At 51.5% G+C, this 25331-nt stretch overlaps 3 protein-coding genes across 12 annotated transcripts in view; 2 read left to right on the forward strand and 1 right to left on the reverse strand.

The window, feature by feature from the left end:
- Positions 1-13935, forward strand: part of ZFAND6 (zinc finger AN1-type containing 6) — a 41219-nt gene extending 27284 nt beyond the window's left edge. For 8 of the 10 annotated variants that reach the window (XM_056114440.1, XM_056114436.1, XM_056114435.1 and 5 more), the window contains 5 exons: positions 1271-1441; positions 3222-3330; positions 4360-4460; positions 10812-10925; positions 13016-13935. In XM_056114440.1, coding sequence (XP_055970415.1) covers positions 1288-1441; positions 3222-3330; positions 4360-4460; positions 10812-10925; positions 13016-13164 — 627 coding nt within the window. In that variant the 5' untranslated portion in view covers positions 1271-1287 and the 3' untranslated portion in view covers positions 13165-13935. Of the gene's footprint in view, positions 1-167; positions 190-1270; positions 1442-3221; positions 3331-4359; positions 4461-10811; positions 10926-13015 lie in introns of those variants that run through there. The other 2 variants (XM_056114444.1, XM_056114445.1) reach the window with 2 other exon arrangements.
- The window catches only part of MTHFS (methenyltetrahydrofolate synthetase), a 162575-nt gene that overhangs the window by 42023 nt on the left and 95221 nt on the right, over positions 1-25331 (reverse strand). The window lies entirely within an intron of this gene.
- Positions 15007-23150, forward strand: FAH (fumarylacetoacetate hydrolase). The gene is made up of 14 exons (XM_056114428.1): positions 15007-15178; positions 17050-17160; positions 17604-17725; positions 17831-17880; positions 18448-18538; positions 19553-19650; positions 19724-19776; positions 20067-20166; positions 20251-20381; positions 20770-20845; positions 21396-21442; positions 21920-22021; positions 22607-22724; positions 22975-23150. The coding sequence occupies exons 1-14, from the start codon at positions 15098-15100 to the stop codon at positions 23052-23054; spliced, it is 1260 nt and encodes a 419-aa protein (XP_055970403.1). The 5' UTR covers positions 15007-15097; the 3' UTR covers positions 23055-23150.

Raw genomic sequence — 25331 nt, forward strand, 5'->3', positions numbered from 1 at the left:
ATAGTGCACACAGTTCCTCCATCTGCTGTAATCGCGTGTCTTCCTGTGGTTTTCAAAGACACTCAGTCTTGTTGGTTTGCTTTCTGAGTATTTAAAGAATAAGCAAGTTTTTTTTTTTTTTTTTTTTTTTCAGTTAGGCAAGTGGTATCTTCTTCTGGCAGGATTCAGAAGTACAGAAAAGGTAGAGAAGTATGAATTCTCATTCTTGGTTCTACTCTTTCCTTCTTTGATGATCGAACGCTTGTCCTAATTGGCAGCTTGGTGCTCATGCAGCTGCTCTGCCTTTTCATTCATCACTAACATTTTTCTCTGTCAAAAAGGATTTTAAAATACTGTAAATGACAGTATCACTTAAAAAAAGTTTTCAGTTGAACATTTATTTTCAGTTTATATATTGAGTTCCCATCCCTTATATATATTCTTTGTTATGATTATACCTAGTTGATTCTCCTGAGACCTCTAGGAGGAAGAGATTAATTAGTTCAGAGGACATTTTTCTGCAGCACTTGTTAGGTGTATTGCTGAATTACTTTCCAGAAGGATTGGACCAGTTTCTCTATACCAGTATTCCACCCATTTTTCCAGATCTTTTGCCAGCACTGATAATATAGTAAATGCATTTTTCCCGTTATTTTGTTGTTGTTGTTAAATGTTTTTGAAACATATTAGGTTGACACAGACTTAAAACAAAATTTTGAGTGCTTAAAAATTAACGGTATAGAACCTAATAATATTAGAAATTAATAGTATAACCTAGAGAAGACTTTAAATGTATTTTTTTTTACTAGGAGAGTCTGAAATGAACTAGACGCAGAGTTTTTCTTAACATTCAGATGGTGCAGGTTCTTCAGAGCCAAAGCTTTCTCTAGTTCTTCTTGCTTGGGAACCAGAGAAGGCCTGGTTGTAAAGAGGTGCTGAAGAAAGAGGCTCCGTGTATATTCAGTGGTCTTTATTTTTTCTTAGTCCTGGGCTTTGAGAAGCATGAAGTTGCTTAGGGGTTGTAAATATGGGATTTTATTTATTTTTTTTATTTTGGTTTTGGGGTCATACCCAGCAGTGCTCAAGGCTTACTCTGGGCTCTGCTCAGGGATCTTGACTGACAGGGCTCGGGAGACAATTATGGGGTGCTGAGGATCTAACCCCTGGGTTGGACCGCCTGCAACCTCTCCCACTGAACTATCACTCTGACCTCCTCTATTATGAGGCAGGTTTGAATAAGAAGATCATTGTTTGCTTTCTGAGCTCTTGACTAATCCTGTGTACCTTTCAGGTGTGTAACAGAGGAACATGGCTCAAGAAACTAATCACAGCCAAGTGCCTATGCTTTGTTCTACTGGCTGCGGATTCTATGGGAATCCTCGGACAAACGGCATGTGTTCCGTGTGCTACAAAGAACACCTTCAAAGACAGAATAGTAGTAATGGCAGAATAAGCCCACCTGGTAAGTAATTTGGTTAGGAAAAGCAGAATTCATAACTCAGGAACCTTGAGTAGTGACCAAAATGTTTGTTGTTGTTTTTTTAACCCCTCCCCCCCAACAAAAATATGGGTTTTGGGGGAGGGCCACACCTGGCTTTCTCCTGACCCTGTGTTCAAGAATCACTCCTCGTGGGACTCAGGAGACTAGATGTGGTGCTGGGGGTGAAACACGGCCATGTGCAAAGCAAACATGTTACCCATTCTGCTGTTGCTCTGGCCCCAAAAGCTTTTTCACTCTCACGTTTTATCTGTGTTACTATATTCCTATTAGTAAATTTTGGAATGTATAGTCAGTGGTGGGGAAACAGAAGAAAAATATCCCTTCCTGTTGAGAATAACTACAGATCCATTTCCCAGTCTTACCTGCTTAGGAGCTGTTGCCTCGTTCAAAGAGAGGTATATTTCGGGCACAGAGGGTTGCCTTGAAAATCAGGGCTAAAAGAAGAACTGGGTTCTCTTAACAGTTTCACATTAGAAACCAGCATGATTTTAGAAGGGAAGTTTGGGTCTAGCTTGGCACAATTGGCTTTAGAGAAAGCCTTCCTTCCATAGAGAGAGAGCGCGCGTGGGATTCCACCCCCCCTGCCCCGCCTCTATGTAGGAACTGCTACGTGCAGTTCCCTGAAACTTTTCTGGAGTTGAGGTGGGGTTTTGTTTGGGAAGTTGTATATGAGAGCCTATAGGTCCTGTATAAAGCATGGCCTCTCCAGTGGTTCTCAGGCTGGCTGGGACCTAAATAGGAGATTTCTGTGGTAAGCAGTAGGGCAGGCTGTAAGGAGTTCATTTTCAATTCCATACAGTAGCTCTCATCAGTGTGTTCCATTCAAGCCAGGTGCTGTCGCCTTGTATGTATGTATGTATTTATTTATTTTTTGCGTCACACCTGGCGATGCACAGGGGTTACTACTGGCTCTGCACTCAGGAGTTAACTCCTGGAGGTGCTCAGGGGACCATATGGGATACTGGGAATCGAACCCGGGTTGGCCGCATGCAAGGCGAACGCCCTACCCGCTGTGCTATCTCTCCAACCCCTGTAGTGTTGTATTTAAATTTTAACTTAATCTAAATTTTAAATTTATTTTTTGGGATGCTCAGCTGTACTCAGGGCTTACTCCTGATTCTGCATTTAGGGATCACTCCTAGTGGTGCTTGAAGGACCATATGTGGTCCCAGGGATCGAGAACCCAGCTTGGCTGTATGCAAGGCATACAACATACAACCTTACTTGTTGTAGTATATCTCAACTAAGACCAAATTTTATTGCAAATTGGGTGGGGTGTTTTTGTTTGTTTAGTTTTTGGTTTGGGGCCACACCCAGTAGTGCTCAGCAATAACTCCTGGCGCTGCCCTCAGGAATTACTTCTGACAGGGTTCGTGAGAGACCATGTTTTTATACAGGACCTATAGGCTCTCATATGGGGTACAGGGGATTGACTGTGCAAGCACCTTATCTATTATATTATTGCTCTGGCCCTTGCAATTTGTTTTTTAAATTAAATTAGCACCTGCATTTCTGTCTTAACAAAGAACAGCGGAAATAATGGAGCTGAGGGCTGAGTTCAGTAACTAATTCCAGGTTTTATATGATTTTCTTCTTGGTTAAAATTAATGTATTTTGCCTGGAAAACAGAAATTATAGCAAACAGTGACAAACCCACCCATTACGTAGTGTGAGAGAAGCTGGTTTGATTTGGCAGAGATGGGGCTGCTCAGGGCAGTGTTGCTCATGGTTTCTGTTGCAGCAGCCTCTGTGAGCAGCCTGTCGGACTCTCTGCCTGGCCCGTGCTCGGACGGCGGGGTTGCAGCTGCTCGGTCAGCCTTAGAGTCCACGTCTTCATCCATGCAGCCCAGGTAAGGAGTCCGGGAACTTGAATGATGAAGGCTTCCACGTAGGAAGAGAACCAACTGATTAGCAAGAAAATACTTTTTGTTGTTTCTGCCTTGGGGTAGGAGTGGGTGATGGTTCCCTTTTCAGTTATGTTAACTTCTAATTTAGCTTGTTCTGTATTAAAGTAGTTCCAACTTCTAAAAAAAATAAAATAGTTCCAACTTCTCTTTGTGTTTCCTAAAACGGCTATACTGCCTCCAGGGGGCGCTAGAACAAAGAGGGAACAGTAGGGGCCTTCTGTAGAATTGGGGATTGGGTTTATTGGGGGAGGAGGGAATGTTTTCCGGACTCCTGGTGGTGCTTGGGGGCTACTCCTGCCTCTGCTCAGATGTCACTTTGGTGGTACTCAACCCCTGGGTATTAAGTTCACTCTTTTGCCCTAGGGCGTTTTCTTTTTGCTCACTTCAAGAATGTGAAATTCCAGGTTGTTTTCCCTGAAAAAGAGGCAATAGGTGGGATAAGTTGGGGAACCTCTGGCTTACTGGTGTAGTCCTCAGATTTATTCATATTATCCGATATACTTTCTTTATGATGTTTCCCATGATGTTTAAAGTTACGTCATGAGAAAACTGAAATTACATTTTTACTCTGCTTTTGGAAAGCAGAGTTTCCCAGTACAGTATGGGAATATTTCGTTATGCTCTGCAAGTTGTGTCTCTTACGGCTGGTAAGTATGACTCAGGCTGCTTTTCATTCAGTGAATCCAGACACAAAGGCTACACTGCTTCTTGTTTCCAAGCACAAACTTGTCTAAATTGTGTCTATGATTCAAAACTGTGGTTCCTTGTAAGTGATAAAAATGTGCCTCTGGTGGAGTTCATGCCAATTCAGTCAGCTTAATCAATGGCTGAATAAATAGCAGTACTCCTACATAAAAAAAAATGTTTCTCTGTGTTTATTCTTTTCCTCACCATCTCTTTGATCCGTTGAATTCTTTGTTAAGTCACTATGCACCGCGATCTTCTAACATTCCCATATTCTTGCTTTTCTAGCCCTGTGTCCAATCAGTCACTTTTAGCAGAATCTGTAGCCTCTTCCCAAGTGGACAGCACATCTGTGGACAAAGCAGTGCCTGAAGCAGAAGACCTGCAAGGTGGGCCTCCGTTGCCTTTGCCATGGAATTTTGCATGCACCTCATGGCCAGCACTGTTCTGACTACACACCCATGTATGGTGAATGATGTGCCTAGACACCAGTGCTGCTCCTCAAAGGTCATCTTTGATCTCCTCGGTGTGACTAGTTAGGTTCTCAACCCACAACACACAGATAGCATGTGTAAAAGTTACTTACTTTGAGAAATGAATGCCCCACTCTGACATTTTACTGTTGGGGGCAGTTTCAGTATTTCCTCTCTAAACAACATGGAGCTACTGCTATCTGGGGGACTGCAGTTTGACTGCTGAATGAGACTGAAGCTCCCCCCCTTTCCCACCTGTAACACATGTCAGGTGCTGTGTTTGTGGGTGATGGTGCCTCTCGCTCAGCATTCCTGTTTGAGCCCTCACGTGGAGGACATGGTCTTGGAAGACTCGATACTTCCTTGAAGTTGTTCTCAGAGGACAGTTGGCTATTTCAGAGGCTATTTCAGAGGCTGTAGGGAACCTGGGCTTCATTAGTTCCATTCTACCGTGCTACTTGAGGAGTCTGGAGAGGCTGCCCAGGTGAGCCTGTGTAGCCTGTGAGAAGCTGCCTTCTCAAGGATGAGACTTGTTTGTCTCCTGGTCTGGTTTCAGAGGAAGGCCTGGCCTAGGGAGTGGAGCAATCTTAGCGTCAACTTGTGACAGCTCACACTTGGGAGTTCGCTGATTTCATGTCCAGCTAATGATTGCCATAATTTACCAATTTGTAAGAAAATGTACCCTCTTTGTAATACAAAAATATCTGAGTATTATATTAAGTTCATAAATATTACAAGTTGAATGATTTTTTTCTTTTAGTTAAGTCGAAAAGTTTGGGCAAGGCAGAGATGAGGGATACTTTATATTTTTGGTTTTTGTGCCTCACCCAGTGGTGCAAAGGACTTACTCCAGGCTCTGTGCTCAAGCATTATTTCTGGTGGAATTTGGGAAATCATATAGGGTTCCAGGGATCGAACCCAGGTTGTCTGTGTCAAGGCAAGTGCCCTACCTGCAGTACTTGACCCTGAGGGATATTTTTAAAGTAGAAATAGAGAACTTGCTGAGACATAGTTATCCACTGGACAAGGGACATGAACAGGACAGTGTTCAAGTTCTCAGTTGTAGGAAAGATACTAATATGGTACACAGGTGATTAGAAGTGATCTGTTTCAAAATTAAATGAGTTCATGCAGAAATTGTGGGTAGATTGCAGATGTGTAAAGTGTGTCCAGAGAGATGTCTGAATCTGTGTCCCAGGATCCAAATGCAAGAGGGGCAGATGGGAGATAGAAGAGCACCTCAGCAGGCGGCAAGGAAAGGGTTGTCCTCTGTGGGAAGCTTGAAGTTACTGAAGCCAACGGACTGTTCTGAGAAGCATGAGTTCCTTAGCTATTCTGAGAATTGAGCTACAAAGAGGGAAAATAGGCTGTTGCTTGTGAGGGTGTTGCTTATGTTCTTAGTAAATGTGCAAAGTGTTGGTAAAGGAATTGCTACAGAAGACAATGAGAGCAGTCATTGCCCGGTTCTGATAGAGAATGAAGGTTTGTAGGCTCTGACTCATCAAATTTAAGTACCCTTAGTACCATCCTGGAGGCGTAGTGAGCTAAGACATCAAATAAAAGAGGTATGAACCTTTGTGAGCTTGGATCTGGCCATTTCTCTGATAGTGACAGCTAAAGCACAGGTAACCAGGGCTGGAATGATAGCACAGCAGGTAGGGTTTTTGCCTTGCATGCAGCTGAACCAGGTTTGATGCCTGGCATCGTATGGTCCCCCAAGCACCACTAAGAGTGATCCTTGAGCATCGCTGGGTATGACCCCAAAATCCAAAAGGTAAATCAAATGTAACCAGAGATGGGTAAATGGAACTGCATCAAAATGAAAAGCTTCTTTGCTTCAAAGGATGATTTTAGGAGATTGAAAAGTCAACTCATAGAATTGGCAAAATATTTGCCTATACAAGATCCTGTATGTGATAAAAATATATAAATAGAATTCAGTAACAAAAGCCAAATATTTAAAGGGATCAAGAATTCGAATGGACATTTAACAGAAGAATTGCAGATGACCAAGTATTGTTGAGAGAAGTGGAAGCCTTTGTGGTCTGTTGTCGAAAATGTGAAATAATGCAGCTACTTTGGGAAACATCGTGGTATCTAAGTTGTTTACTCTGAAAGACAAGTTAACTTAATCCAGAAATTCCATCCTGCAACCCAAGAGGTTAAAAAAAAGTGTCCACACAGACACATGGGTGAGAAGTTAATAACAGCATTCGCCAGAGTAGCACGAGTGTCTGGAAGTGCTCCTCAGCCATCGAAGAGAAGGAAGCTCTGATGGCTGCTGCGGGCTGGAGAATTTCCCAAGCACCTTAGTCAGCTAAGGTAGCTAAACTGGCAAGCTACCGAATGTAACCTGCCCACAGGGCAGAGTCTGGCAAACTCCCCGTGGCGTACCCAATATACCAAATACCAGTAACAATGCAGGGTCTCATTCTCCTAACTCTGAAAGAGCCTTGAATATGGCACTTTTTAAAAAAATCTCAGGGCTAGGACGAAGGAGACGTTACTGGGGCCTGCTCGAGGCAATCGACAAATAACAGGATGGTCGTGATCGTGATTGTGATCGTGATCTTAGTCAGAGAAGCTCAGCAGCTGTACACTTGATTCCAGGGCTTGAAATGTCCACAACAGGCCAATGCACACAGAAAGGTTGCTTGCTCAGAGCTGTGGTGTGACTGCTAACACCAACCAAATGGACTGGGGCTGTGGGATGAGCTTCATGTTCTGCAATTAATTCGTGCTGGTGCTATCACAGCCTTCTAAGTATTCTAAAAATCTGCCCAGTTGGACACTTGAAAGAAATTTTATGAAAGGTAGTTTATTTTGCTGCAACCACTCCTTTAGAAAATTAGGAGCAGTGAAGTGGGTTTGCTGAGGACCACCTGTGTAGGGATTAGACTTGGAGGGATCAGTTGTCAGGGGGGACAGTTCGAAGATGGTTGCTGGGTTTTGTTACAGTTTCAGGCGAGGAATGAAACTGTTTTTTGCCCCCATGCAGCTGCTCTTGTCTTTTAGAGTTGCTGGGGTGTGTGTGAATGTGTGTGTGTTGGGAGCACTTGGAACAGAGCTCTGTGCCCACTAAAAGCAGAGGACACACTGTTGGGTTATACTTTTTCTGGCACTTACTCTAGTGCTTTATATATATATAATATATAATTGCAGTTTAAAGAGAGAAAATTTGGGGCTGGAGTGATAGCACAGCGGTTAGTGCATTTGCCTTGCACGCAGCGACCTGGGTTAGATTCCCAGCATCCCATATGGACCCCTGAGCACCGCCAGGAGTAATTCCTGAGTGCAGAGCCAGGAGTAACCCCTGTGCATCGCCAGGTGTGACCCAAAAAGCAAAAACATAAATAAAGAGAAAGTATGTATAAGTCTCATCTAGGATACTGCTTACTGCATAATACAAACTTATTTTTCATTTGAATTTTGAGCTCTCTGAAGGATGTTTGATATAGCAATAATTTTTAAAGGTCTCTTGGTCCAGCTTCTTTTATATTCTAAGGAAAGGGTCTGGGAGAAGGGGGCTCACTGTCCCAGAGGGTGGGGGTCACAGCACCTTCACTCTGAGTCTCTGCCGAGTCACTATGCTGGGTCTTTTCCCACTGCACAGCATGGCAGAGGCTGCTCCCCCACCCCCAAGAGTGCAGGCCAGTGCTGCCAGGAGAGCTGCCAGGGCTTTGAGGCCCACCAAGCAGGTGTGCGGTGAAGGTAGAGGCCTGCTCCTGGGGCAGGCTCGTCTCAGCTGTGTTGTGTGTGAGAGCAGCCCCAGACAGGAGTGCCAAATGACTATGTGTACTCACTGTTTACTTCTCCGCACTTTTCTCTTCCAACAGGACCCAGACCGGAGGGCCTTGTTCCTCCTGAATGTGTCCCTCCTTAAAAGCAGTTGTTGGTAGATTTTGTCAGGTAGTGCCTTGGGGCCAGAAGCCCTGGCTCCCGGCCTGTCCTCATTGAGGCCACCCACACAGACCTTGGGCCTGCGGGAACAGCAGAATCGCTGCCGTTCTCAGTGAGGACCACTGTTTTCTATAGTTGTCACCGGTACATAAGGCGCTCCTGGCTGCTAAGGGCACTCGTTCTGTTGCAGGTTTTGTCTTTGGCCTTTTTTTAAAAAATGGGACTGTTGGGGCTGGAGCAGTAGTACAGCAGGCAGTATGCTTGCCTTGCACACAGCTGGGCTGTGTTCAATCCCAGGCACTTAATTGGTCACCCCAAGCAATCCAGCAGTGATCCCTGAGCACAGAGCCAGGAGTAAGCGTTGAACACAGTGGCCCAAAAACTTTTAAAAGGAAAAGAAAAAAGAAGGGTTTACGTGTCCATTGTGTTTCAGAGTAAAGCATTTGCCTTAAAATCCTGTGCACCTTCTCAGTATCTCAGTGGAATACTCCTGCTTGTGCACATGTGCTTGCGTGTTAGGCTTTCCCTTTTCATGCTGTCTTACTGATGTGTTAATACAGGTGGGTTAGATGTTTGAGCATCTGTTCTGTGCGGCTCACAGGATCTAGATAGGTCCTCTGTCCTCGGTGTAGTTGGGAAAATGGCCCTCAGGACTGCAAGTGGGTGATTCTGTCAGTCAGTTCAGTGGACAGTACCTGTGACTGCCTGTGCTGAGAATGGAGGAGCAGCAGCTAGGACTGGCAGCCAGCAAGGTCATGCAGGCCCGGCCCCCAGAGGTGTTGGGCCCAGGGAAGCAGCACAGGTGAGTGGCGTGCACTGGTGTGGCAGTGCTACTGAGGAGCCACTTGGTGGCTTCACCTAACACAGAGGAGACCTGGGGAAAAGGAGGGTGCTCGAGGGGGGCCCGTAGCATTGGTTGTGTGCAGTGGCGGGGCGGGGTGGGGGGGTTGGCATGTGCCATTGTGCTGGGCTGCTTGCACTTTGGTGTCCTGAAGGGGCTCCCTGCTGATCTGGGGTAGAGGTTGGGAGCCTGGTCCTGCTGAGGCACTGACTGGGAGCAGATTGAAGGTATAACCCCTGACTTCGGGACACCAGAGACAGCAGGGAGTGTCAGCGGTTAGGTTGAAGGACAGCTGGGCAGCTTAGTCTCCCTGAATATAGCATTTTGTTGTATTCATCACAGTATCCTATTCTCCCTGTGTTACTCCCTAATATTTTTGAGGTTTCATGGGCCGGAGCGATAGCACAGCAGGTAGGGTGTTTGCCTTGCACGCGGCCAACCGGGTTCGATTCCTCTGCCCCTCTCAGAGAGCCCGGCAAGCTACCGAGGGTATCTCACCTGCACGGCAAAGCCTGGCAAGCTACCCGTGACGTATTCGATATGCCAAAAACAGTAACAACAAATCTCATAATTTGTTGTGAGACGTTACTGGTGCCTGCTCAAGCAAATCGATGAACAGGAGGACAGTGCTACATGTAAAACATACTGAGAATTTTAAGCATGTTTAATAATCCCATTGAATCTTGGTTTCACTTCATTTTTCTCGTATTCATTGAGGAAATTTTCTTCATTCTGACTCCACTAAACCTTAAGAAGTTTCCATGTGATTCTTTCCTTTTTTTTTTTTTTTTTTTTTTGCTTTTTGGGGCATACCTGGCGATGCACAGGAGAGGTTACTCCGGGCTCATACACTCAGGAATTGCTCCTGGCAGTGCTTGGGGGACCATATGGGATACTGGGAATCAAAGCCGGGTCGGCCGCATGCAAGGTAAACACCCTACCTACTATGCTATCACTTCAGCCCCACCATGTAGTTATTTTCTTGCCCACTCCCTTAGAATATCCAGGTGAGCAGGTGCACAGCTACAGATAAATTAGAAATACTGCACCTTCTGAGGCCAGAGCAATAGTCCATTGGGAAGGGCATTTGCCTTGGACGTGCAGGTGACCAGGGTTTGGTCCCTGACATCCCATAGGGTCTCCCAGGCACCTCCATGAGTAATTCCTGAGTGCAGAGCTAGCATTTACCATTGAGCATCGCTGACTGTGACCCAAAAAGCAAATAAATAAAGAAATACTGCGTCTTCTAGAGTTCCTGTTGATATATCAGTCCTTCTCAACTTTGTGTGCTTGTGTGTCTCCAGTGCATATGTACATGTCACAGAAAGTGTCCCACTGACTACCTGCCTTTTTCATTTGAGCCTCTACCCAACAGAAAATTGTACCTTCTTCAGCTGGTCTCTGGTATTTGGGAGTGAGGGGTTGGGACACTGTGACCTCACAGGTAATTTTACTTATTAAAATAAAAGAGTAAAAGCAAAATTTTACTGAGTAATTAAATTTCTCCACCTTCCTTTTTTTGTCAGCTTCAGTATCAGATACAGCACAGCAGCCATCTGAGGAGCAAAGCAAGTCTCTTGAAAAACCAAAACAAAAAAAGAATCGCTGTTTCATGTGCAGGAAGAAAGTGGGACTAACTGGTAAGGGCTGGAAAGAAGTGAACGAAGTTGGGATTGTGTTTTAGAATAACGTATGACTTCCCCTTAGATGATTCTGTTTCCAAGACAGGCAATACTTGAAGTGCTTCCATTTTTTTCTTCAAAGAAATAAAAGTTGCTTTAATTATGTACCCCCAAAATGAATAGCTTTTAACATTTTTTCAAGATTTCACCTGGCATTGAGAGTATCATCGCAGTCTAGTGACTGTGCCAGGCTCGCTCTAAGGGGAAGCTGTGACCTGCCTTCCCGAGCCTGCTCTTGAATGAGAGCGTGAGCTCAGTCCTTAACAAACACGAAGCACTTTGTGCTAACAAAGCTAATGTGGACTGTGGTAAGTGATCAAGACTTGGAAAATGGTTGTTACTCTCCTTTAGCCCATAGTGAGAATCCTCACAGGCCAGCCAGTACCTTTCAGGCTCTTCTGTGACTGGGAAAGAGGGAGAGAGAGAAGGTGCTCAGTGGACTCTCTGTGTCAGGCAGAGAGAGCAGCTTCCTGGCAGTGAAATCAATTGCTCTGGGAATTCAGCTCAGGGGTGCTGAGGAGAGGAGAGGAGAGACTCACGAAGAGAAGCTTCATGTAGGTGGATGCTTCCGCAGGTTTGGGCCAACTCAGCACTGATGGGAACAGCACTCCAGGCAGAAGGAAGAGCATGAACAGAAGCTCAGAGGAAGGCAGGAGGGCAAGAAGTCTGGCTGGCTGACTGTTGGTGCTGCGGGAATGGGCATTCTGGGAATCTGACAGTGGTACAGGGCATGGGCACTGAGATTCTCTCCTGGCCTAGCGTTGCCGCCAAGAAGCGGCTCAATGAAGGTTCATGGCATTCTGAGTTTTCTCTATGAAGTCCTGGACCCAGATGTTGAGATGCGAGGGAGCTCTAAGAGTTAGAGAGGAAAGGGAGTGGGAAGGTCTGAGCACAAAACTCCTTTACTCCTTTTAACTAGAGGTGCTTGCAAGGAGGCAAGAGTCAGAGGCAAAGTCTGTGCGGGGATGAGTTTCTCAGACTCAAGGATCCGACATGAAGTAATGTTCCTCTTGACCATCTGTCTAATCCAGTGTTACTGTTGGTTTTAATTTTCATTTGTTATTATGAGATCACAGAATATTTTTAAAGTTTAAAAAGGTGGTAAAGGGGAGTACCGAGAGTATCCTGCCCGCACGGGCAGAGCCTGGCAAGCTCCCCGTGGTGTATTTGATATGCCAAATATGGTAACGACAACAAATCTCATTCCCCCGACCCTGAAAGATTCTCCAATCGTTGGGAAAAGATGAGTAAGAAGAGGCGGCTAAAATCTCAGAGCTGGGAGGAATAGAGATGTTACTGGTGCCCGCTTGAGTAATTCTACGATCAATGGGATGACAGTGGTAAAGGAAGTTTACATCAGACATCAGTGTTTAAAATATTCCTGTGCTTCATTTCCAAGCACTTCCATATACCATAAGGCTCTAAATTGGGAAGTAGGATCAATTTTCTTAAAGACTATCCATCAGTTGCAGCTTTTAATCTCTATGAAAGAATTCAGCCACATTCCTTATATGAGATTTCCTTGTAACAAATTTCTGGGAGGAATAAAATCTTTCCAGTAGTTTGTTACTCAGAATCGCAGATGCTGCAGTTGAGAGAGGCTCCTTTACCTGTGTTGATGAGTTAGGCAGCTTCGTACGCAGGCAGCCGGGCTCTAGTCTGTCCTACCGCAGTCGAGTGGCGTCTCCACTGCAGGGTAGCTCAGGACACTGAAGAGGAACCTTCAGAGGCTCTTCACACTCTGGTGATGGGGTTTGAGGACCATTTCCCAGTTTCCGGTGAGCCTTCCTGTCTGAGAGCAAGTCAGTGTGTGTGGCTGTGTCCCAGGAAAGAAACGTGAGTGCAGAGAAGCTGTGCCGCAGCTCCGTGCAAAGCTGTGTGCAGACAGGTGCAGGAGATGCGGCTCAGCCGGCAGCTTGGAAAGTGTCTGCTGAGGGCCTCTTTCAAGCGCTGCCTTGTAGGTAGGGCTCTCTCTTCTCACTAGTTACGTTAAGAAACCCAATTTTAGACCTCCATCCAACTCACTTGTGCATCTCAATCATTTTCAGGGTTTGAATGCCGGTGTGGAAATGTTTACTGTGGTGTGCACCGTTACTCAGATGTACACAATTGCTCTTACAATTACAAAGCCGATGCTGCTGAGAAAATCAGAAAAGAAAATCCAGTAGTTGTTGGCGAAAAGATCCAGAAGATTTGAACTCCTGCTGGAATACAAAATCCTTTGACCATCCGCAAACTAAAAATTGACTTGAGGTTTTTTTTCCTAGTCCTTGGGATGTAGAGCAATGTATCTTGCATAGACCTTTCAATCATGCATGTCATCAGAAGAATAGATTTTTGTTTTTGTTTTGAAAATGACTCTGAACATTTATTTCCATTGCAGTTTCTGTGGCTGAAAACTTTTAAGTAAACTTTACAAGTATTATCCTTTTAAGATCATTTTAATTTTAGTTGAGTGCAGAGGGCTTTTATAACAAACATGGAGAAATTTTGGAGGGCTGTGATTTTTCCAGTATTAAACATGCATGCGTTAATCTTGCAGTTTATTTTCTCATTGTGTATGTATATATAGCTTTTCTCTGCAGCACGATATCTCTTCTGAGAATGCCCTTCGGGGCACTAGCATCAGTAACTGAATGTATCTTAATCATTTTGGCTGCTTCTGGTTTTGTTTTGTTTTGTTTTCATTAACAAAGGTTATACATATGTTAGCATAGAGTTTCTTTGCACCCACTATTTATGTCTGAATCATTTGTCACCGGAGAATGTGTGTTGATAAGATTTTAAGTTTGTGTGTTTTCATTTGTTTGAGCGAGGGAAGGAAAGCTGTGTGCATGTCATTGCTGGCCACAGGTTTCTTTCAGATATGTTCCTGGTCTGTGTGTACAATATGAAGAATGATCTGAAGTAATTGTGCTGTATTTATGTTTATCCACCGGTCTTTGATTAAATAAAAGAAACAACAGTGCTCCCCGGTGTTGCGTTTTCTGTTCTTCCTGGTAGAAGTTCACTGGGTCCCTGAGTCCTGTCGGCTCTGGACGGTTTCGTAGCGGAGCCAGTGCCTCTGGTCTCTCCGCAACCTGACCTGCACTCGCTCGCTCCTGAGAGTCGTTCGCAGTCCTCCAGGCAGACACCACTTGCCTTCTGCCACTCAGACGTGATTCTCCCAGGATTCCTCTAAGGAAGAATGTGCTGCTCTCTCAAGGGAGATGGGACTGTGGGCTCAAACCAACTTCCTGTCCTGGAAGGGAGATACAGCCTCGGACCCGGACTTTGCCTCCAGACTAGCATGAGCCCAGGAAAAGAAGGTGGTCATGTGGATCGCCTGTGTAAGCACTGACCCTGAACACAGCCACTCCGGCTGGTGAAAGGATGATCACAGCCGACACAGAGTAAGAGGAGTGTGAGCGCGTGAGGGCGGCAGTGTTCTCTCAGGAATCCCAGAATTGTGCCCGTACCTGCCCTCCCCAAGAAGGGGGAAGAGAGATGGGTTAGAAGTTCATTTGAAAACATCTCGGTCCCTTTTACCCACCGGGCCCCACCCGCTCCCTTGGCAGAGGTCCTGGGATGAGTCATGTACCTGCCACACTCGGCACATTCTTGTGACATGTGTGCCCACACACGCACAGCACTGAGGCACTCCTAACCCTAACCAGCGAGCCTGAGGGTTGCTGAAGCCCCAAGAAGTCCGTGTGATCTGTAGGGCAGGACCACAGCCAACTGCAGGACCTCCAGATGCCAGGAGGCGGGTATGTGGGTGCCTGGTGCGTGGTCGAGGGTACCTGGGTCTGCCCCAGCCTGGCCATTCTGTCACTCGCTCCATTGAGCTGAAGCTTGGGGCTGGCCTTCATGGCAGTCTGGAAGACAGGCCAAGGAATTCTCACTACGACAGGGCCCAGCTGAGGTGCTGGACCTCTGCCTCTCGGGGGAAGGGCTGCGGGCGGTGGGGGCGGGGCCGGATGGGGCGGGCGCGGGCTGGAACCGACTGGCAGGGGCCGAGGCGGAGCCGGATGGGGCGGGCGCAGGCTTGGGTGCAGAGTCCGCAGGGCCCAACTTCTCAGAACCTGGTCCACTCGCTGCCGCTCGCCGCAGCTCGGTTCTCTCGCCCCCGGCCGGTCCCGCTCGTCAGCATGTCCTTCATCCCGGTGGCCGCGGACTCGGACTTCCCCATCCACAACCTGCCCTACGGCGTGTTCTCCACCGCTGGCAACGTGAGCGCGTGCCCTCCCCGCGCCGCGCCCCCTCTCTGCGCCGGGTCCCCCTCTTCCCGCGCTATGTTCCCCTCTCCGGGGCGTGTCCCCTTCCCGCGCTGTGTCTCCTCTCCACGCCTTGTTCCCCCCCTTCCCACGCGGTGTCCCCTTCTCCGCGCCGTGTCCCCTCTCCACGCCCACCCAGCTCCACCCCTGCGACCAGCCTTGCCCAGGCTTGCCCCCACCCCACCCCATTGCGTTCGCCCTGGTTTCCTGGTTTTGGTGGGCTCTGGTGGCTCTGGTGGGCTCTGGTTGTGGTTGTGGGTAGGAAGAGGTGGGCCGACCCACCCGTGGGGGCAGAGAAGGGGCATCAGTAAATGTCTTTGAGTGTGGGTTGTTCATGTGTCTTTCCACGATTCTGTTCCCACCTCCTAAAGTTAACTTGGTTTTGGGCCAGGAGCAGTGATGCTGCGTGAGGGACTGCCCTCCGAACTGCCCTGCTCCCGGACTTTCTAGACCCCAAACCCGCAGAATTGCACCCCCCAACCTCAGAAGAGGCTTGTGAAACAGCTTGCCCCACCGCTGAGGCTGTTCGCTGCTGGGGTCTGCCAGCAGTTTCACAATGCCAGAGCTGGCCAGATGTTGCAAGGACCCAGTCTGTCCCCACTGAAACCTTAACCAGACTAGCCAGCCCTGCACCCCACACCGTCCCTGGCCCGGCTTCAGATTCAAGGGCTCAAGTTAGAGACCCAGTTCTCAAAGTGGCCTGTCTACAGTCTAGTCACCAGGCCCTTGAGAACTCAACGGGGAGAGAAGGGACAGTCGGGGGGGGGGGGGGGGAGATAGGGGCTTGGTCTGGATGAGGAAAGTAGGTACAGGTACTCAATAGCCTTCTAGAATATTCCATGAGCCTCTCATGCTCTAGGTCTGTAAGGACTCCCTTGCCTCTTTTATTGATAGTGGGTAGTTTGGGAAGAGGGGCACACCTGGTGGTGCTCAGGGGCCACTCCTGGGGTGCCGGGTTCAAACCTGTACCTCCTGCTTGCAAAGAATGTGCTGTTTGCCGAGCTCTCTCTATGGCCCTCCCTTAGCTCCTGTATTTGGTAAACACTTAGGGTCCCTGCCTCGGGGGGTGTCAGTCCCTCCTTCCCTCAGGAACTGTGCTTCCTATATTCAGCTCTCCAGCCACATGGGATACCTATCTGTTTCTGGAACATTCTTAAGAACAGTTTTACGCCAGAACACTAACCACGATTGCTCTGGAACTTTCTTGCTCCTCCCTCTGCAGCATTCAGCTTACTTGTGCTCTCCTCAGATGGGGCTCTTTGTGCCCTCCCTGGGGCAAGACTGTACCCTGCTGAACCCCAGTCCACACACTAGCAGCCCACCTCTGCCTCTGTCGCCCAGTGGCTCAGTGGGTGGCTGGGTGAGGACAGTCCTTGTTCTCTGGGTTCCTGCACACACCTGGCCCAGATAGGCCCAACTTCCACTCAGGTCCTTCTCTGCCCTGTCCAAGCTGGACTAGGAGAGGTGGGGGGTGGGACCAGGACCAGGGGACTGGGGTCCTATTCTCCCCCCAGTACCCCTACCAGCCCTCCACTCCTGAGCCCAGGCAGGCTCACCCTTGACCCTGCCCGCCTCAGCCTAGGGAGCACCCACTGCATGTCCCAGGCTGCTTACGTTGGTATGGGGGAGACTGAGGCACAAGGAGGTGGCTGTGGGAACCTCGTGGAGACAACAGTCCAAGGGGGGAGACAGCCCCAGGTTGGGGGCGGGGGGGGGGCGGGTTGCCAGCTTGGCCGTCAGGCCCCTGCTTCCTTCTGCATGCTTGAGCTCAGCCACAGGGCCCCGTCTGGGGCCTGAGCTATGGATGCTGATACACGTGTCCTCAGCCAAGACCAAGGATTGGCGTGGCCATCGGCGACCAGATCCTGGACCTCAGCGCCATCAAGCACCTCTTCACTGGGCCTGTCCTCTCCCGGCACCAGGCCGTCTTCGATGAGGTATCATCTCCTGTGTCCTGTGTTGGGGTGCCATGCAGTGGGGCCACAACAGGAGGGAGGCCTGGTCAGTGTGTCCATGCTGACTTTCCTGTGGCTTCCAGCTGATGCCCCCACCATAGTCATTCCCCGGAAGAGGCTACACTGACTCCCAAGGTAGGGACAGCTGTCCAAGTAGAAACAGCTTGGCTTCTTGTACGTGTCAGACGCTGGGGTCTTTGGCCACTGGGCATGAGTATCCATGAACTGTTGAGATAATTATCCCCAGTCCTGCTACTGTGGTGGGCTGGATAGGAATGGGATCCACAGATGGGGCCCAGCCCTTTAGACAGGGGTCATCGACAGGCCCAGCAGCTTGTGTACAGGGCCACTGGGGAGCAACCAAGCCGCTGGAGACAGCCAGACCCTGGAGTCCCTGTGCCCACTCTTTCCCTCTTTTGATCCAGCCGACACTCAACAGCTTCATGGGGCTGGGCCAGGCTGCCTGGAAGGAGGCGCGAGCATCTTTGCAGGAGCTGCTCTCAGCTGGCCAGGCCCGGCTGCGGGATGACCTGGAGCTCCGACGTCGGTGAGGACAGTGGGCAGGCAGGATGGGGCTCCTGGAAGTGCCGAGCCTGTGATGGAACCCCACTTCCTGCTGGATGCCCCCCAAAACCCTGCTTATGCATTTCAGGGCATTCACGTCCCAGGCGAGTGCCACGATGCACCTCCCAGCTACTATCGGTAAGTACAGGCCCTGCCAGAACCTGGAGGGGGTCAGCATCCTGCCCTCCTGGAAAGGGTCACTGTCATTCTGTCTAACACAGGAAGGCACCTTCCTCTCCTCCCCCCCACCAGCCCTGCCCTGGCTGTTCTTCTCTGCCAGCTAGTATACCCTGAATGTCAGTGGAACGTGCCAGGTTTGGTGGCACAGCTGGAGCCCATTGGGCAGCTGAGCAGAGAGGCCTCCAGGAAGGGGGCACGGCTCTTCTCACTCCTGACATCCTCCCCTACATACCCCTGTGTCCCCAAATCTCTTCCATCTCTGAGGCACAGGAGATCAGCACAGACAGCCCTAACCTATTTTTTGTGTCTGAATTCTGCCCTGGGAGACAGGAAGGGGGCCGTTTGCTGGCCCTCTGTGCTAGTGGGCAGAGCCCCCTAGGGGGCTCGGACTCCAGAGAGTCAGGGGGCAGGTATGACTGGGGTGGGTGGCCCTGTGGAGTCAGCACAGCTCCGCTCCTGACTCTGGGTTCCCAGCTGGGATTCGGCGAGGCTGCTTGCTCATGCTCGGCAGGTCTCCCTCTGCAGGGGACTATACGGACTTCTACTCCTCCCGGCAGCATGCTGTCAACGTGGGCATCATGTTCAGAGGCAAGGAGAATGCACTCATGCCCAACTGGTACGTCCACCACCCCTCTGCGAGGCATGGGAAGTGGGGACACTCAGCTGTGCCTGTCCAGCAGCCAGGCCGGTAGCCCTGGGGAGCTGGGATCTGCAAGCTTTCCCCGGGTAATGGCCTATGCTGGGCTCTCGAGCACTTCACAGCCTCCCCGTGGGGCGCTGTCCCCGTGGATGTTCCCTGTCGGTGACCAGCTGGCCATCTGGACGCGGATCACAGGCAGCCACACCGGCAAGAGGGCAGATAGGTCATGGTGCCTCTCAGTCCAGTCAAGGCCATCGACTGGGCCACTGCCAGGGTCATAGCCTTTTACCCATGCCTTTGTTTCTTGCTGTGCTGTGGACACTCATGGTACGACACAGTGACAAGTGTGTTCTGCATAGCACATTGGCCACACATTGGCTGGTGGACGTGAGGGGGCTGTGGGCAGAGATCTACCTTTTCTGCAAGTGCTTCAGTGAATTGTGCAGGGAGATGATGTCCAGTCAGACTGCAGTGCTAGGATCCCCACCCCATAGTCCTCTGAGTCCTCTCCAAGTTGCTGGAGCCCTCCCCAAGTCCTCTGAGTCCTTCCTGAGTCCCCCTCTGAGTCCATTGGAGTCCTCCCTGTGTCCTTTCCAGGTTTCTGGTGTCCTCCCCAAGTCCTCTGAGTACTCCCTGAGTTTCCTGAGTCCTCTGAGTCCTCCCCAAGTCCCCCGAGTCCACCCTCTTCAGGCGCAAGTCAGCTGTTTGTTGGAAGGACTTGTCCATCCTCCCGGGGACTCTGTCTGCTGCTGTCCCCACGACACAGGCTCCGGCCTGACAAGGCAGTGGTGCTGGGGACCGATGAGGCTATGCTGGCCAGTGCTCAGGGGACACCTGGTGCCGAGGGTCACGCTCGAGGCTCACATGCCAGGTTGTGGTCCTTTGGAACTGCCGCCAGTCTTTGACTTTGACCCACACTTGTGTACAGGCTTGTGTTGATCTGGCCAGTGAGGCCAGCACAGGACACTGACCTGTTTTCCCTTCCCGCAGGCTGCACCTGCCTGTGGGCTACCATGGCCGTGCATCCTCCGTGGTGGTGTCTGGAACACCGATCCGCAGGCCCCTGGGGCAGATGAGACCAGATGAGTGTGAGTACAGGCTGGTCTGTGTCCCCATGGCCTTTCGGGGTGCCTGCTCACCAGCCCTGTATGGCTTTTGCAGCCCAGCCCCCCGTGTACGGCCCCTGCAAACTCCTGGACATTGAGCTGGAGATGGTGAGTTGCTGGCACCCCAGCCACGTTTAGAGTAACTGGGGGCGTGGAAGATGATGCTTTCCAGGCTGACACTGGCCCATCGACTTGTGTGCTCTCTGGGTGCTCAGAGACCTGCACAGGCTGGTTCTTCGCAGGCCTGTTGTAGAGGGCCCAAACATGCATTGTGTCGTGTGTGAAGGGCACAGTGTGGGAAGAAGAACCCCTGGCACAGAGGGAGCCTGGTGCTGCCCATACCTGACCTTTGCCCTCCAGTGTCCCATGCTCATCTCCAGGCCTTCCCTCATCCCTAGGCTTTCTTCGTCGGTCCTGGGAACAAATTTGGGGAGCCCATTCCCATCTCTAAGGCTCAGGAGCACATCTTTGGGATGGTCCTCATGAATGACTGGAGCGGTAGGTGTGGGCCGGGTGGGGACAAGACAGGGTGGGGATGGGGTGGCTGGGGGCAGGGTGGGCTCAGCTCTTTCTCCCCTGCAGCCCGGGACATCCAGAAGTGGGAGTACGTGCCTCTGGGCCCCTTCCTCGGGAAGAGCTTTGGAACCACCATCTCCCCATGGGTGGTGCCCATGGAAGCACTCATGCCCTTCGCTATTCCCAACCCGGAGCAGGTAGGGAGCTCGTGTGCCCCACCTCTGTCTCACCTCACCGCTTACCTGTGCAGAACCATCTGAGGGTGACGCCTGTGGCTGCAGGCTCAGCCCTGACTGCTCCCCTGGGAAAGTGTCAGAACCCTAAAAATCTGGAGTTGGGTTCCCAAGGTCCCCACAGCCACCCAACTTCCAGGGTACTAGGGAGGTCCCAGAGCCCGGCTCTATGGGTATAGGACTCACCCAACAGCACCAAGTTCAAGACCCTGCATTGGCCATCACCTTCCCCAGCCTGATCCTCACTGCAGAGTTCCCTGAGGCCTGACTTGACCCCTACTCTGCTCCCACACTGCAGGGTCCCGGGGAGGGGCCTCTTCCCCCAACCCTTCATTTGCCTTTATTCCTTTAGGATCCCAGGCCCCTGCCCTATCTGCGCCACGACCAGCCTTACACATTCGACATCAACCTCTCTGTCGCCGTGAAAGGTGCTGGTGGGCCCAGTGTATCCTGTGTCTGGGGGCATCCTAGGGTCGGGGGTTTCCTGGGGTCTGTGTGACCAACACCTTCCTGGCCAGATTTCTCTCCTGCTTACCTAGCCCTCAGAGGCCCCGGGTTCCCCAGACATGGGAGAGGAAGGATTGTTTTCCTGGGTCAGAAGGAAGGGCTGTGAGCCCGGACTTCCAGTAGCAGCAGTGCCTTCTGGGAAACCGCTGGCCTCAGATGGGACACCAAGGCAGAGACAGGAAGGGGTGCCCCTGGGGAAGCTGGAGCATAACCCCAGCCGACTCTCAGGGGTGGCAGTGAGGACCACCAGGTTGAGGGACTGTGGAGAACTACGATGGAGGGATGGAGAGAGAACAAGTTCTGGAGGAGGGGTATCTAGGTCAGCAGCTAGTCCTGGTGCCCAGGAGCTCAGGGTTCACAGAACTTAACAAAATTGGGGATGGTGGTAGGGTTCTGGGCAGAATACCTTGTGCCTTCCACAGGGCTGTTTCCTGCTGCTGTGGGCACTCAGAGTCACTGTCTCCTTAACAGGGGAAGGGATGAGCCAGCCCGTCACCATCTGCAGGTCCAATTTTAAGGTACCATACAAGCCGGGCCCATTCCCCAGGCATGGGGGTGAGGGCTTATTTTCCCAGAGCAGGAGCTGGGGGCAGAGGTGTCTGCATAGGGCGGCCTCTGCCTGCCATGAGGGCTACCTCTGTCTGCTGGGCATGCATCACTGCAGGCCAATGGGGCTGTCAGGGAGGGCTTCCTAGAGAAGGTGGAAGGAATTGTAGCTCAAGAGGAGAGGTGGGTTGGGGCTGGAGAGACAGCACAGCGGGTAGAGCGTTTGCCTTGCACACGGCCGACCGGGGTTCGATTCCCAGCATCCCATATGGTCCCCTGAGCTCCGCCAGGAGTAACTCCCAAGTGCAGAGCCAGGAGTAACCCCTGTGCATTGCCAGATGTGACCCAAAAAGAAAAAAAAAAAAAAAAGAGGAGGGGTGGTGAGATCCTGGGCTTGTGCTTGCCTGGCCTGCATGGCTGCCCTGCCCACAGTGTTTCTGTGCCCGCAGCACATGTACTGGACGATGCTGCAACAGCTGACCCACCACACCGTCAATGGCTGTAACCTGCGGCCTGGGGACCTTTTGGCTTCAGGGACTATCAGTGGGCCGGTGAGTGGACTGTCACAGGGGTCATGACGACCCTGGTTTCCTGCTTCAGCACTCACCCTGGCTCAGAGTTCTTCCCCAACTGTGGCTCAGGCAGGCAGGCGGCCACTTGACAGCTGCAAAGCCAGGACCTGGTGTGTTGTCTGCTGTCCACCTCCTAGCCACAACCCCATGCCTTCACAGGGAGCACTGAGATGAGACAGGCTATGCCAAGCCCTATCTGCAGCCTGCCCCAGGGCCCCCGTTTCTAGGGAAGTGACTCTGGGCTCCGGGATGTTTTCCTTTCACTTATATGAAGTGTGTCTGGAACCCAGAAATAATCTGTTCAACCCTACGGGCTGAGTGCCCCAGTTCCAGATGTCGGGGGACCTGGATATAGGTTAGCAGGGCTGCTTGGCCCCCAGGGTGCCAGCTCCGGAACAACGAGCCTCAGAGCCTGGCTCTGGGTTTGTACAGGTGGGTGGGAGCAGGAGCCCCACGAGAGAATACCAGGAGGGGAGCACAAGGATGCGAGCCCCAGGATGGGGGCAGCAGGCCTTGTGGTACTCGGCTGCTGCTACCATGCTCACACTGTCTCCCTCCTGGAAGGAGCCCGAGAGCTTTGGGTCCCTGCTGGAGCTGTCCTGGAGGGGCACAAAAACCATCGACCTGGGCGGTGGACAGACCAGGAAGTTCCTGCTGGACGGGGATGAGGTGATTATCACAGGTGAGGTGACTGCCGACCGTATGCCCTCATCCCCGCCCCTCCCCCGCCCCTCCCCCTCCCGTACTTGGCACCTCACTGGACACCAGCCACTATCTCTTGGGTAACACAGCCCCAAACCTGCTCTGTCACTCTCCCTGAGCAGGTGCCCCGGGAAGTGGGGGCTGTCCATCTGCCCACCGTCCTTTTCCCACTGGTCTCCTGAGCCCCCCAATGCTCTGAGCACTGAGCCGCCGCCCACCCTCTCTTCCAGGCCACTGCCAAAGGAACGGCTACCGCATCGGCTTTGGCCAGTGCACCGGGAAGGTGCTACCTGCCTTGTCTCCGGCATGATGCCCCTATGCACTGTGGGGAAGCCCCGAGTACCCCAGATCAAGCTCCCCACTGGTGACGAATAAAGCAGGTGGCACGTACCATCCTGGGACATGCCCTGGCATGGTCTGAGTGGTTGCTGGGCTTTGCTATATCATGGGGCTCTGGCACTGTGACCCATCAGGTGGGCAGGCTGGAATCTGTGGAGTCCCCGCTTGCTCAGACCCATGTCCATGACCTGGAGTCAGCGTCTCCGCATCTTGGAACCTTCGACTGGCAGAGCATGGGACCCTCAGCGGTTCCCTGAATGATGCTTGTTCAGACTCAGTGGTGGGGGTGGGAGGCAAGGGACTTTAGTCACCCCAGTAGGCAGGCCTTTTGAGGTAACAGCATGCTCATGGTAGGTGTGTCTGTGAGTTACAGTGGGGCACATAGGGTTTGTGGGTGTGTCTGAGGGAGAGTATTGGGGCTCGTGGGTCAGGGGCAGCACATGGGGGCACATGTTTGAGCTGGAGTAGAGGACAGCTCTTCTTGGGCAGGGCTAGGGGACAGTATTGCTTCCTTTCTCTGCCCACCCCAGGATACCTGCTGTGGCGTGGTGGACTCATGGCAAGCTGGGTGGCCTGACTGTGCCCCCTTTCCTCGCCACCAGAGCTACCTGTGTGGGGAGCAGTATGTGGGGGTCTGCAGCCCCAAGAGCTCCTGTTGAGCTGGCGCGTGTCCGAGTGCAGCCGGCGGGTTCTAAGGAGTAAAGACTTGACAGCCCAGAAGTGGCTTAAAGGGGGCAGCCCCCGCCTTCTCTTTGTATGTCCCGAAGTTTCCAAGTGCACAGCTAGTTAACCACAGGGAGGAAGAGAGGGTCTCCTGTGATGTTCAGGGCCCCAATTGTCGGCAGAGCCCCCCGATGAGCACACTACGGTGTATGGTCAGTTCTGGACCCTACCCGTGCTCCCCAACCTCTGCCTCCCGGGGTGATCCCTCTCCCTGGGGGAGCTTCTCAGTCGTCCAGATGCTGCTCCTCCCAGGTGGAGGTGGGGATGGCGCTGTAGGGGTCCATGATGACCTTGGCACAGCGCACGATCATCAGCAGCAGGAAGAAGCAGAGGAAGCCGAAGCAGGCCAGCGTCAGCCCCTTGTCCACGTCCAGGTACGGGGGCTCGGGTGTGGGCGTGTCCATGGCCAGGTGGCGGTGACGGCGCAGGTGGGCTCGGGGCCGGCTATGACCATCTTCCACCTGTGGGAATCCCGCGGGCAACAAGGAGTCCTGCAGGGCTGCCTACCTCTGAAGCCAAGTTTGGAGAGAGGTGCTCTTGGGTATAGGGGTGTGATCTCTTGGAGAGGGGTCTATTGGATGTAGAAGGGCTCGGATGGGCCATTCTCACTGACCTGGTTGGAGCCATGGTGTGAAGCAGGGGTGGGCAAGCCCTGTCCCTCCTTTTCCCTCCTGCCTGTGCTGCCCGGGGACCTCACCGAGTCCCACCCTTCACACAGCGTCAGTGTGGAGGTTCAGGGGGACTGAGGATGGGTGGTGAAGTCTAGGGAGTACCAGGAGGTCTCTGCATGTTCCCATTCCCACTCGGGGGTACGGCTAATCTCAGCTCAGCCCAGGACTCCTGCAGTGCTTAGCAAGGAGACACTGAGGCATGGGAGCTTCTACTGTGCACCCACCTGCCAGCAGAGGGTTACCAGGTCCCAAGGGCCTTCAGGTGGGGCATGATGCAGGGCTGCTCCAGGGGGTGAGGCAGGTCAGGCCCATCTGAAAGAGGGAACAGAGACTGGGAGAGGGGATGGAGACTGGGAGGGACAGAGACTGGAACGGGGTCAGAGGGTGGGAGAAGGGTAAAGGTCCTGGCCCCAGCAATCTGGGGGGCAAGAACGACCCTTGGTTCTGATTGTGCTTTCTTTTCTCCTCTCTTCTGTTCTCAGAAATCAACATCTTTACATAGTGTAGTGATGGACTGGAGGTGGTGCTTGCCTTGTATGTGGCTGACCCAGGTTCGATGCCAGCCCTGCCGGGAGTGATCCCTGAACTCAGAGCCAGGAGTGTGCCCTGAGCTTGCAGGCACATGCACACACATACACACATGCGCGTGCACGCACACACACACACACACACACACACACACACACACACACACCAAAAAGCCCAAAACTAACCATAGAAACCATTAAATCACAAACACAAACATTCATCCGTGTTTCCTCACAAGCCTGAGCTGCAAATGTCCAAATGGTCCCCTGTGCCCTGGGACAGTGCTGGGGCTTCACATCCCAACTGTGTGTGCAGCGGCAATATTC

Source organism: Sorex fumeus, unplaced genomic scaffold (genome assembly GCF_029834395.1).
Source record: "Sorex fumeus unplaced genomic scaffold, SorFum_2.1 ptg000024l, whole genome shotgun sequence".
Lineage (NCBI taxonomy): Eukaryota > Metazoa > Chordata > Mammalia > Eulipotyphla > Soricidae > Sorex > Sorex fumeus.